At 41.4% G+C, this 14,278-nt stretch overlaps 1 protein-coding gene across 2 annotated transcripts; it reads right to left on the reverse strand.

Annotated features, from left to right (window-relative positions):
* Positions 1 to 333: 333 nt before the first annotated feature.
* pkp3a (plakophilin 3a) lies at positions 334 to 13,609 on the reverse strand. 2 transcript variants are annotated; one of them, XM_037253549.1, is made up of 14 exons: positions 13,389 to 13,609; positions 10,997 to 11,174; positions 8,209 to 8,294; positions 7,067 to 7,803; positions 6,306 to 6,429; positions 5,681 to 5,885; positions 5,083 to 5,257; positions 3,953 to 4,070; positions 3,700 to 3,864; positions 3,196 to 3,378; positions 2,956 to 3,109; positions 2,501 to 2,696; positions 2,313 to 2,400; positions 334 to 1,307 (listed from the first exon to the last, which is right to left on the reverse strand). In XM_037253549.1, exons 1-14 carry the CDS (start codon positions 13,389 to 13,391, stop codon positions 1,266 to 1,268), a joined length of 2,454 nt encoding a protein of 817 aa, XP_037109444.1. In that variant the 5' UTR covers positions 13,392 to 13,609; the 3' UTR covers positions 334 to 1,265. The 2 variants fall into 2 exon arrangements, with proteins under 2 accessions (XP_037109444.1, XP_037109443.1); XM_037253548.1 differs by lacking the exon at positions 13,389 to 13,609 and having other exon boundaries at positions 10,997 to 11,274.
* Positions 13,610 to 14,278: the final 669 nt, after the last annotated feature.

The raw sequence follows: 14,278 nt of genomic DNA on the forward strand, positions 1-14,278 counted from the left end.
AATAAAATAAAAAAAATAAAATAAAAGGATCAGTGTGTGTGTGAGGCGGGACGATTCGTTGAACGAATCTTTTGAGTGAACTGATTCTAAAGATTCAGTTCACTTAAAAGAACTGGAATGCACATCACCACTGCAAGCCATGTCACGGTTAAGGCAAATAGAATTTTTATTTCTCTCCTTGTGCTCTCATTTTGAGCCACGGTGAAGTGGGAGACTGAAGAAGGGTGCAGCAGGGAAGGGCTGGAATCATTCCTGTCTGAGCAAGAGAAAATATGTAAAGAGGGAGTGGTCGACACGTTGGCCCGCTGCAGCCTCAAATACACATGCACCTCATTCAGCAGATCTGTTTCTTTATTAAATCAGATGGTACAGCTTCACACAGAGCAAATAACTTTTATTTTTAATACAAGAGAAGCCAGTCCCCAGAGTTGAAACAACTTAACTAGGTGTCAGGTCATTTTACAACTGAAAATTTATAGACTCCATATCTTGACAGGTGTCAAATGTAATGGATCATTTACAAAAATAAAAAGCAGTGACTAAACACATTTGAAAACTTGTTAGGACTGCATTCTTTTGTCAAAGCATGGTTTCTCAATCACACACATGCATGCACTTACAATACCACTGTAACCTTTTTTAAAAACTGCATAAGCTAGACAATATAACATAACTTACATTTGTAGCATAGCATTTGAGACTAAATGTTCATCTTCTGAGGTGCACACCAATATCCCAAACTTTGTGAAGCAAAAAGCATAGACAATGATAACATTGTTGTTATTATTATTGATAACTCTGGAGTACATTCACTTCCAAAGCATTCTCACTTAGTTCATACACTATTAAAAAAATAAAGAGTGACAAAAGTCACAACATGAGAAAGTCCTTGGTTACAGTGTATAAAACATGATTTTTAAGTAGAACTTTAAGCAATATATACAAATAAGCCGTATAAGTACCACAATGTCATCGTCAATCATAACTTCACACTGTTTTTTACGTGTGCTTGTACAAAACACACATCCCCACATTAGAATTTAGAGCTCACATTTGCTTAGCAGTAAATATTCCAGCATATTCCACTCCTTTCTCTCTAACGTTAATTGAATGTTTATATCACAAACATTATGCCAGATAAAAACAGAGCCTGGATTATGTCGGAATAGTAGACAAGGCCGATGTAGTGCTTCGCCGTCCGATGACCCGTGGCGTGCAGGACTGATGATCTAGAAGTCGACTTCTACTTCACGTTACCTTCCATTTTAAGCAAGCGTGTTTACAAAGTCTGGTCTCATAAAGCCTTTCTGTAATGTTGAACAAAGAAGGCAAGATAGTTATTGAAAATAGTTGTGCATAGAAACGGATAGTTATTGAAAATAGTTGTGCATAGACAAACGGACAGGGCATTCTTCTTAGGTAGTACAACATAAATCTAGTTGACGACACTACGCACATGGATGAAGAACATACAGGAATACCAAATAGATCACAAAACTCCCTTTTTTCTACAACAAGACAGCACATATTTTATTTGAGTGAAAGCATTTTCGTGTCGTCAAGACTTGTTCATTAGCACATAAGCTAAATGCCGCGCCCTTGGATGGGGCAAGTCAGAAGCTGCAGGCGGTTAACCTCGAGTTTTGGCTGAGACGCGCATGAGGGCTTGGGTGTGACTGAAGATATGTGATTTTTGAACGACTGCCTTCAAAATAAAAGGGAAGAATTCCACAGAATAATTTACCTGTCATTTTTTCCCTGGGACGCATAAGCACACATTCCAAAAGTCAACTGACGGGGGTTTTCCGAAAGTGTTTTGACCATGAGAACATGCTATATTATATGTAAGTGAAAATATGGGTTTGGATGATTATGGAAATATATAAATTTGAGTATTAAAATCTCAAATAATAAACACATTTATATATAAGAAACTTTAACTCCAAAATCTCACCTTTATATTTACTTTGTAATAATAACTACAAAATAAAGAACAATAATACATTCAAATAGCAATAATAAACAACTGATGAATATGAATTCCAGCTGTTATGTTCACCTTGGCCTCTGAGGGGCAGTGTTCTCACTTACATTAAGATAAAAAGAGTAGAAGAATAACGATGTTCTGTCACTTATCACCTCCATGCTAATTTTCTATGAGCCTGTCAATGGGATTTTACATTGACTACTAGCATTAGTGCCCGCAATGTTTCTAAAAACAAAACATGTCTTGTATTTACATATACTATATATAACAACTAATTTAAAAAACTCTTTGAAAAATTAGATAAATCTATTAAGAGTTTCCATACGTTTTTGTAGTCTTTGTGCAGCTTCTTGTACTGGAACATGTTGCTGAGCACTGTGGCGGCTGCTTTGGCTGCTTTCATTTTTCCATAACTGCAACAACACCAAAAATAACAAACCACATGTGGCACCAATACTTGTCTATTCAACATTCTTGTACGCCACAAATGGAATGTCGGCGCTGTCGCCTCACCTGGAGTCATTGGTGTTCTTGATGGCGACCAGTTTGGGCAAGCCGTCAAAGAAGCACACGTCTCTGGCGGCGACCGAGCTGGAGGTCACCAAGTTGTTAAGAATCCCGCAGATGTTGACCACCACATCGCTGGATGGCTCCTTCTGGTAGCCGTCGGCGGGCAGCTTGGTCACTAGATTGTTCACTACTTTTGTGGCTTGAAAAACAAAACAGCAACAATCAAAATCTGTTAGAACGTGTGTTCATGGGTCATTTTGTTTACTTATTATTCATTATTTCAGTTTCAGAAGTTTATTTTACCACTGAAATCTGTTAACATAGCTTATTGAAATTGTCACTAATAATTATGATTATCATTTTGGCTACAATTTACTCTTTGTATTACAATTTTACACATAGTACGGGTATTCTAGAAAGTATCTCCAGTGGGTCACTTTAGAGAGAGACTGACTCACCCATGTGATTCTTATCCTTGGCGTGGCGGGACAAATTTCGTAAGAAACCCGTGATGGAACGCAGCTCCAGGTCGTTGTTGGTGCGCAACAGGTCCAGTAGAATGGGCAACATGCGCTCCTGTTCCAAGGCCAGGCGGCTCAGGACTCCCGCCCACTGAAGCAAAGTCAGACAATTCACTTCAATTAGTCAGCGTTGCGTCATTTGGATGAAGTCCGAGGTCTCCGTCGCCCGGCGCTGACCCGCTTGTCTCCTGCCGTGAGGTTCTGCAACGCTCCCGCCGCCGCCTCTCGCGTGGTTGAGTTGATCTCGCACTGCTGCAGCACGCGGTTGTACAAGGTTAAGATCTGCGGATGCCACAGCCACTCCATCCCCTTTGGAACGCGGACCACCTCGGAGAACGTGGACAGGTCCTGGTTCTTGCTCTGTGGGGGAGGGAAGGGCCAAAAGAGTGTTAGGATCTGGGCTGAGTACAAGACAAAAAAAAAGTATTAGTAATACAAATATTTATTAGTGATTTGATTGGTAGATGAATTGTGTTATTTACATTGTGTGTCCGTGTGTGTGTGTGTGTGTGTGTGCGTCTAGTTTGGTTCCAAAGGCACGGTGCCATCAGTGCCTTTTGTCATTCAGACAGCTTGGTGCGCGGGGCTAGCATGTGCAAACATTTTCACGGTTGGCGCCTGCGGTTTTGAAGCACCTCATGAAATTCATACAAAAGAAAGGGAAGCGTCACGTGTGCGTACTTTGTTGGCCTTCTTGCTCTGAGGCGTGAAGCAGCCGATGGCTTCGCCTTTGCCGGAGTCCTCGGCTCGGCTCGGCCCCTCCAGGTGAATTAGAGCCGACGGCGGCATCTCGCTGTACAGCTGGTAGGAGAGGTTCCTCAAGACACACACTGCATTTTCCACCCCCTGAAGGACACACACACACACAAACGTCAACACACAGACACCACAAAGGGCCGAGGTAGTTCTTAGCTCGGCGCTCAGGTGTGCTCACCTTGTCCTCGGCCTTGTTCTCCTCCAGCGAGCCCTTGATGTATCTCACCAAAGAATCGACCAGCCCGTGGGTTTGTCTCATCTGCTGGCGGGTCTTTTCATTCACTGAGCTCAGATTCCTGCCAAATGTGTGACAGACCATTAGAGGTGGCTTCTATTTCCCTCTGCCTTAAAATCAGCTAGTACTACTACTTTTCTTCTTCTGTAGCTACTGATGTGCAGCAAGACCAAAATAAATACATTCAAAATTAATTGTGAAAGCTCGTATATTAATTGAGAAAGACAAAAACAACATTTTTACTTTGGTTATAGTTAGTTTTAGTGCCGAAAGATAAACTTAGTTTATGTGTTTTCAAAGCATTTTCCTTTTTTTTTTTTTTTTTTTTTTTTTTAAAATGAAAAATATTTTTTCAATTTAAATTTTATGATTTTGGTCAGTTTTCTCGCTCTTACTCAGTATTTTTAAAGCCATATAAAGCTCATGCGAGAAGTCATTTGGAACGACTGGCAATACCAAAATAATTTGAACTATTTGCACAGTTGAACTGATCCATCACATTTTCCAGAGTAAAAGTTGGAACATTGCAAAGTCACAAATTCAAAGACATTAGGTTGTCATTTGATGAAAAATGAAGGAGAAAATTAATCTACTAAAAGTGCACAAATAAAAAAAAATATGTGTAGTCTGTATTTAAATGATAAATGTCTCAGACAGGATTATAGAAATTTTGGATTTGTTATATTTAGTTTTATTTTATTTCTTTATTTTTTTAGATTGTTTAGTATTTATAACAAGTCTGCTTCATTTTAGTTGACTTTTTATTCATTTGTTTTCTTCGTATAATAAATATTTGTTGAATGCAAGTTACAAAAAAAAGCTCAAACTAAATTCTGTGTAATAAGATAAAAAACTGCTCATTGAAGAAATACCGTAATTAGAGATGTTACATTTTAGGAATGTGTGAAAGTGATAGCAACTATTCAAAACATGACTTGTTTCTTTTTATAGGTAATCTCACAACCTTTCCCCGTGATTACAAGTTGAGTCACATCATTTTGTGACTCCATACTGACACGTTTGCACTTCACAGAGGCCTTAAGAAACCAAGACAAATATGAGCTAAGGCGCACCTGAGACACCCGGTGGTATTGTAGAAGATTTCCGCCTCAGAGGCCGACTGCGTGATGGCCTCCGAGCCCTCGCTGCCCGACAGCGGGATGAGGATCTTATCGGTCAAATCCGGAAGAGCCTCTCGGGCTAGTTTCTCCTTCAGGGTGTCTTTGGATGAAAGGTTCCACAAGATGCCTGGAGGAGCAGAAGAACAAGTTAGTTATGTTGAGCTCATCTCAGGCCATGACAAAATAAATATGATTTGAATATTTAAAATGATTTCTGATAAATTAAAGTGTTAGCTAAAAAGCTAATACAAACTTTTTTTTTTTTAGTAGCTGTTCAAAATGGAACATTTAATCCATATTATGAGAAAGAATAAAGGCCTATTGAGAATAAAGGCGCGGTCGCTATCATCTCACTTTAAGTTCATGAATGAGCCAACACAAAAGAGCAACAGACGAAAGGGGAAAAAAGTCAAAAGGCCCGAAATGGGTGTGGCAGGTATGATGGCAGTCCAGAAAATGAAATGAAAGCTGCATGTGACATTTGGCAGGAGATGATGAACAACAAGTTGAGCTCTGCATGTCGCGTCACGCTGTGACTGCACATTCTTACCGGTGATGTTCTTTTGGAGCTCGTCGTCGGGCTCCTTGAGCGCCTCCACCAGCTGGGGGATGCCGCCCTCCTCGATCAGTGCCACTTTGTTCTCCATGTTCTCGTAGATGAGGTTGCGCGTGGCGCCGGTGGCGTAGCGCTGCACTTCTTGATTCTCCGAGTTGAACAGTTTAACCAGCTCGTTGATGCCCTTGGATTGACGCACCTTGGAAAGAAAAAAATTGTAGCTGGTTTTTAGCTAGCTGAAGCTTCCTTCATTTTTGGCCTCAACTTACTCTAATGGTCAAAACCACCACATTTCATTTCTGCACTTTTTGTGGGGAGGAAATAACGTCAGCATTTATTTTGAACGTAAACCACTCTGGTTCTTAGACGCCAGCTCCTAACACCAAACAAGAAGCTGAAAGTAGCTGGACCAAAGTGAGTCGCGACAACAGTGTCCGTTCATCGATGACACCTTGTTGACCAAAATGACAACAAACAGTCACGTATGGAACCCGCCCGACCAAAAGTAGAGCGTCACCTCCAACGTGTTGACGGCAAAAATAATTTTTGTGGTTTGAGTTCCTCAATAATATGTTAGCCTGAGGAATTCCAAACCACAAAGCTCATCTGTTTGTCGTACCTCATTTTTGGCGTCGCTGTCATTGTAACACTCGTGTTGAATATAAGCTGCACCCAGGACTTGCAAATCGGGGTCCGGTTCTCTCAGGTACTGGACAGCTCTGGCCATATCCAAAGTTTCAATCCTGTTTGAGAAACACGAGAACTTACATCCAAGACAGTAGCTGTTGTTGCACAAAATATTACTTTTTTTTTTAAAGCGCAACATCTTCATTTTCTTCCAGTGTGATGAATTGCCACTAAATCTCACAGAAGTCTGCAAATCCACTTGGCTAACCGCACCGTGTGGGATGTGTGAAACGCGAGGCCTGAAATTGAGCCACCACGCCCAAAACCAGTCGTACAGCTATGAAGCCAGGTCACAATCCATGGCACTTACTGTGAACTCACAGCACCATAAAACACTCAAATTTGAAAAGAAGGGACACCATCACGTCTTCATGTTGTCGCTGCCCTCTATCACCCATTTGAAAATTAATCACATTTTTGCACTGATTGAAACATTTCAAAATAAATACATTTGAGGACTGTAATTGCAATACTGTGATACAATAAAACAGCAAAATAGTTGCTCAAGGTTATCACAGCTTCGGAAATCTGAGACCGGACCATATCTTGGATCTGCCAAAAGTGTACAGTTTGCTATCATTTATCTTAAGATATGCTCGCGAGTTTAAATGTTTGGTTGTAGTACTCAACAAATCCTCACAAGAATGCAAATGAAACTTTTAGAGACGAGATAAACAATGACAAGCGTCTTACCCGTTGAGATTCCCCAAGCTTCCGATGCCCATCTGCCCGTTGAAGACGTCGTAACCTCGGCCCACACTCTGCATGCTTTTGACCGACATGGCCCGAGACATAGTGCTTTGACGCCGCTGCATGCCTAAATTTCCCTGGGAACCGGAGGAAATTCCTGGCCCGATGAAGCCCGAGTCCACTTTGTCCCCTCCGAACATGCTGGACGCGCTTGACATCTGGCGCTGCAGGGTCCCCGACATGGAGCCCATGCTCATCCGGTTTCGGTGGTTAATCCTGTTGATGGTGCGGTAAGCCGGGCCTTTGTAGGAAGTTTGCTGGACCATCCCCATGTCAATCTCCGGGCCACACGGGATAGTGCCGCTGAGGGATCGGCGCATGGACCCCGCCGGGAGCGTCATGCATCCTCCTCCTTGCCTCACCTGGCCCATGTAGCCATTGCCTTGCACGAAATGGCGGTTGAAGCCGGCGTCACGGTCGGAGGCCAAGCTGGCTCCGTCGCTGCCGTCCACCTTCCAAGCGTTTGCCGGCATCGTCTGCTGCCTCATGGTGTGCAAGGCGACCATATCAGGTTCCAGGCGGGCTTGGTACTGGTTCCCCTGGTAAGTACCCATGTGGGCATCTTCACGGTAATGACCTCCGCCGAGTCGTCCGCCGCCGACGCTGATCTTGTGGATCTGGGCCATGTCCGGGCCGGCCGAGAGAGAGCTGTAACCGGACCTTTGCGATATCTGTGGCGTCTGGAGATGAAGGAGGGAGCGAGTGTTAGACTTCAACGTCGAGGGAGTGTTACTTATTGCGATCCGTGTTCTGTTTGTGTGGGAGCGCGTGTATGCGTCACTTAATTTAGAGGAATCAACGTCGGTTTCCCAATACCCAATGCATGAGTCAATCGCAAGGTATTGATTTCCTCACATATTCTACAGAGGTCTAAAATTTCATGTCAGTATTTAATCTAGACAAACTAATCCAGGGACCTCCTGTGGGGGTAAAAAAAGCGCAAAATTGGAATCTAGAAGGTGGATTTGAAATCCCTGAATGGATCTTTTGACAGCTGTTTGTGAAATACCACACATGCCAGTAGAGGGACCGCTCACACTTTGTGAATACACGCTCAAAGTTGGAGTTTAGGGTGAAATACTCACCATTGTCCTGGAGCCTGAGAAGACGTAGGACGCCTTGGAGCTTGGATTGTACGTCTGGTATTTCATAGTGGAAGACCCACCGTAGTCTGGAGGAAAACAAATAGTTACTACCGGCCGTGTCAGTTAAACAAGCGCACCACCTCAAATGCCTCTTAAATCTTTCAGCTCGACTTTTCACATGGCTTGAGAAAAATGTGGACGTAGAGCAAGACATTTCACGTGGCTATTTGAAATACATTTGTTACTTGAAATAAGGATGGTATAAGTTATTTTGTTCAATGTTTTAGTGAGGAACAGGACGGGAGTGATTTCAAAAAACAGGTCAAGGCAGAAAAACAACAAAGATGATCGGAGGTTTTGTCCAAGGAAGGCTCTCCCTCCCACACATTTAACTTCCCATCACTGTTTCTCTTCATACGAATTTTCACTTTATTAAGCAAAGCGCTTCATAAAAGCTGGCTCAGCCTTTGAGTGCCACTCAGAGGTCAAAGGAGGTTGGAAAAAAAATGACTCATGCATTTTCTGCATTTCTGTTTGTGTAATAAACACTCAGCAGTGAGACTGAACAAGTTTGAGAGAGACAAATGCGACCCTCCCCCACCTTTCAATACGTATTATGACTGTGATTTAATATGTTATTATTTTTTATTTTTCAAGGTCCTTTTATGTGTTTTTTTGTATTAAAATAAGCAATATCAGATTTAAGATAAAGTGTTTTGGTGCAAGAATAAATCAGTAAATTGGGATTTTCAGCCCTTTTCAGCAAACAAGAGCCATGTCAAAAATCCTTATTTTAAATCAACGGTCTTAAAAGGATATTTTTGTGGCTTGTGCTGGTGTTTACTATAATACAACACGTTCGTAACACTGCGCATTTTGATATACAGTAATTCAGTCATCAAAACAAGGACTAACCAAATCCTGATAATAAGGGGACTTAACCCGCATCCCTGAGGATTTAAATACGGGGCAAAAACTTGCTCTTTATTTATAGTTCACAACCAAAGCACATCCTGCTCATTTTTCTCAGCAGTCTGTTCCACAACTCAAAGCAGGTATCTTTTCAAATAGTGGGCCAAAAAATGGGTCACAAGAGAACAGCAAAGTGCAATTCTATTTAGTCAAAGATAGGTGGGATAGTCACAACCAAGCAGTTGGACTTAAGTTAACGTCTGTTAGTCCAGTCCAAACATGAAAGTCTGTCTCATCAACCTGAGAGCAAAAGTGACATGAGTCGCCGCTTCACGCTTGATAAGACGTGAACACACACAAACCGGTTTGTACAGAGAAGAATGATGACTGATGCGTCCCTAACACCCCCCCCCGCGTCAAGTGTCAACGCCCAAGCACACCTGAGACATCGCACATAAAAACGCGCCCCGTCACCATTTAAAAAAATCGCTGAACTTTTTCCCCCCTCCCGTCTAAAGTCATCAATGACTGTTGCCAGTGCCTCCCTCGGACGTTGATATTTACAGGAAGCGTGTACTGTACAGGAAACACAGGAGGACTGACTTTCCTTCTAAATTCTTATTTTAAACACTGGCTCCTATTTTCTCAGTAATGGGCGTGTCTTGTGCTGAGTCTTGTACCAGTTGCAAAAGAGGGTCTATGGCGTGACGCAACAACTCGCAACTTGAAGTGATCCTCCTCGCCGAGCGGTCATGTTTTACCTCAAGCGTGCTTCAAAGTTAATCCAAAGAAATATCGACACTAAAATGCTGCATTCCAGACGTTTAGGAGGATACTTGGAGTGTACATAAAGACAGAACTTACAGAACGTGCCTGTGGGCTGATGAAGCTTCATTTTGAAGAAATCATTTTGAAAGGGTCACGTGAGCTTTATTAAAAGAATCAAGTGAACAAACGATACACAGCTTAAGGAAGTTCACTCATGACCCTTCACTTCCCCTTTGGAGACTCCAAGTTTATGTAAGCACCTCACCGTGACGTGGGCATACATGAGCTTCTTGATAACGCCAAGCTCACGAATAACTCACGATAGCATGACCTTAGAGGTGTCGGTTTTTCCGTACCACTGTCACCTCTTAACATGTGACTAAGAGCAGGAACTCGGAGGGGCAGCCCAGAGGCGCAAGTTCATCTCACTCTGCTATCGCAGGAACGTTGATGAAAGCCATGCTTGTTGCAGCCTGTTATACATTAACCCTTTGAAATGCTCAGCTCGCAAAGAAATTCTGGCTGGTGTGTGGCAATAACCTGCAGGCAACCTGAACGGACACATTCCGATTTTAGTTGATGAAGTTTCCTGCTAACTTCACACTGCTATTGGTGACATTTTGAATTGTTGGCTAATTATGGAAAGCAAATGTTTTCTTGAGACCAACTTAATTTTAATTTAATGATCTTTTTATTGAGTAGTATAAATTATCACTAATTTTACTTATATTGAAGGCTCTTAAGCTTCCTGTGAGAATGTCAATTTGTTTTCTACATGTATGTAACTTTATTTCTTATGTACAGGCTGTCTTATCAATTTGAAGAAAACACTAAGGGGGTGGGGCTTGTGCTAAGAAAGATTTCAAATTGCAGATATGGGATGTTTTTAAGTCCCTACTATCACACATACAATTTTTGTTTATTTTTCTCAATATCACAATATAGGATTGCAATAAATGGGTGTCTCAAGTGCATTTCGGTCATTCTAAATTTATGCGTGTTTTTTAAATTTATTTTATTGATTTGAATAACTTTACTTTTATTAATCGGACGTCTCGCGCTGCGGATTTAATTAAATACAACAATGGCGGACTAGTTGTTGTCTTACCTGACATGGCGGAGGTGACAGCGGAGCCATTGTGACGCGGAAGTGTCGACTTTTCGGCCAACCTCATCTGAACCTGCTGTTGGACCCGGCGAGCCCTCGCCATCTCGTCCGAGTTCGAGGTGCCGCACCCGAGATGGATGTCGGTCGGGAGGCCGTAGGTGGTGACCGAAGTGTTGGGCTGCAGAGCGGACAGAAAGACATTCTCAGAGGCCACGGAGCTCATTTTGGGAAAAGTAGCGCGTCCAGGCGCGGTGCTCGCGGAATGAGGGAGTGGAGGCGCGCTGAGGCTCCCCCACTCAGCAGAGGTGCATCAGGAGGGGGCGGAGCCATAGCACACTGGATCGCGCCTGACGCACACAGGTGAGCGAAACGCTTCTTGCGTAACAACATACTTACAGAGAAGTACAGACGTTTGAGTCAAAACAATACTTTTGGCTTTTCAGGTTCAAGTAGAAGCATGGATTCAATTCACGTCCTTCAAAGTAAAACACCATATACTTTGAAGTATTAAGTCCACAGCCTGGATTCAACCTCCCAACTGTATGACCAGTCGAAACGTTGGAGACACCCTCAAATTCGAATGGTCTCAAACACAATACGAGATAAATCTTAATAATGTACAGGTCATAAAACATCATCTACATCATAAAGCCGACTGAGAAAACACTAAGATGTGCAAAGCTGCTATCTAGGCAAAAGGGGCATACTTTGAAGATTCAATTATAAAACATTTAGTTGTGCATCAGTATTTATTCATATTGTCAATGACTTAGGTACAAATGTACAATTCAGTAAATTTGTAAATAATAAAAAAAACACTGGATTAGTTTAATAACTTAGTTAAGTCATACTGTACATTAGTGCTGAACACTTTTCTAATCTAATTGTGACTTTTTTCTACAACATTGTGATTTAAATACAGTAAGGAAGTATTTGTACCAAAAGATGTTCAAAGATACTACAAAACAATAAAATACTAGCTTAGTAATGAATACAGTAATTAAAAAGAAAGTGTATTCTTTTTTATTTTCCATGTTTTTATTTTGCTTTCTGTGACTTGCCTGTTTCCAAAAGGAGCTGAACAAAAATGCCCCCCCCCCCCCCCCCCCCCCCCCAGACACAACACAGACATCCGTCTGGATTAGTCATTGTGTGCAACTCTGTGGATCTACATTGCTTAAAGACTCAATGATCCCATTAAGAAATCGCATCCATTCTGTGATATCATCATGCTAAATTATTACTTTTCAGGGTCATTTTCAATGATTTTGTTGATTTTATTTTTTTAGGTATACCCTGCCTCAACAACATCTAATATTTACATAATAACCATGTGTTGTTGGAGTTTGATTATAGTTTAATTTTAGTTTAGTATGGCTTAGCTTATCTTAGTTTAGTTTGATGAGTTTGATAACACATTAATCGCGAGTGTATGTGCACGAGGAAGCAGACAGTCTTTCCTGCCAAACTGGCTCATCAAATGAGTCATATTGTATTTTTTGTCCACAAAGTTTGAATAAACACCAGGATGCTTTGTTTTTAAAAATATTTTAAAGTTTACATGTTATTATAAAATATTATATGTAAATGTATTTATATTTGTGGTTTGAAGACAAAATACAAAATGTATTTTGATTCCCACTACTGTCCGTCATGTACAAAATACTGCACGTACATGACAAAACCACAGCAGTTCACCTTCATATATTTTGTAGGTTTTAAATTGGGATTTGAGTTTATGTGTGAATAGCCACAAATGGGTACAAGGTGTGGCGCAGTCGTTAGGTGACTCCACACCCAACATTTATCTCGAGTGTGTTACTATGAGTCAGTATTCTAACAGCAAGCAAAGAGCAAGTTTGCATATGCCTGCATGTTTAGACTTAGACTTTAGACTTAGACAAACTTTATTGTCATTTTGTGCTTGCTTGGGATATTACCCTTTGACAAAAACATGTTCTTGATTTCACTTCTACAATTAATTGTCCACCAAACATGGCAAGTGGTTGTTAAAATTTGATAACATGTGGAAGGATGCGATTCCACCCAACCCATCAGTGAAGGAAAATAAACACTGCCAACTGTCAGGCAATATTTTAAGTTTCGTTAACATTCTTATGTCTTAAGTACAAGTCATAAAACACTCAAGTTTTGGCTTAAGGACAGACGACAAATGTCAATAAAGAAAATAGTAAAAGATAAAAAGGCCTAGCGGGGTACAATAAATGAGTTATAATTAAATATAATTAGAGAAGTACTGTATGTTTAAAAACATGATTAAAAAATGGAATAGAAAATACTTTTCTGGAATGAATTAAGCAGTGAAATTAGCAATTCTAAAATATATAGCTAGCTTTACATTTCTAACGCTAATGAATAAATGCTGACCTACCATTGCCACTGAGGCTCAGCTGTTTGTAGATGTGATATACCTTCCTTCCTTCCAAGCGGGTGAGCAGATGTGTTACAATTTCGTCCCCAAGTCTTAATTGTTACGTCTGTGTGAACTGTCACCGCCCTGAAAAAAATTTAAATTCTAACTGCGTGTCAATACAAGACAGGCCCCAAACAAAAGATGAGTCAATGAGAGGCCGGTGACAGCGCAGCAGGGTGTGTTAGCGAAAGGCCGCAGGGGAGTGCACGGTGACAGGAAAGAGAAGTGAGATCCAAATAAGTATGACGCTTTCCTACAAGACGTGGGAAGTCTTCACGAGAAGTCGGGGGTGGTTCAGACTCGCTTCTGCCAAATCCCCGCATTTTATTTTTAGTCTTTCATGTACTGAAATTATTGTGAAGGGTGTTACTTTTGTGAAGGAATGATTCAAGACATCACATCATCTATTCTCTGTCCCATTCAGATGATGTGTGTGACAGGAATTTAGCAAGCGTGATCTCGTCACTGTTAGTTGGTCAGGGTGTGTTTGGGGTTGATATGAGAGCGTGATTGGCAAGTGAGAGTGCTAAGCTTGTTTTGCAAGCTGGCTCATACCTGAGGGGAAACGGCCCGCAACAGTCACTACCGCTTTGAGATCAATCTGTCGGTCTGTCTATCGATTAGGGACGGAATACTGGAATGTGAAAAAATGGGAGAAAAAACAAAACAAACTCAGGTCATGACTTTAGTAAGGTGACGATATGATATATTGAGAGGAGACATGTTGGCTTTTGCATGAAAATGTCTCCACAGCCATCCAGTGTAAAATAAATAATGTTAATCTTTGGTCATCCGTCAATTTCTGAAAATGCGCCTTTAAGTGAGCCGTTGTGCACTTTCACCCATCT

Source organism: Syngnathus acus, chromosome 6 (genome assembly GCF_901709675.1).
Source record: "Syngnathus acus chromosome 6, fSynAcu1.2, whole genome shotgun sequence".
NCBI lineage: Eukaryota > Metazoa > Chordata > Actinopteri > Syngnathiformes > Syngnathidae > Syngnathus > Syngnathus acus.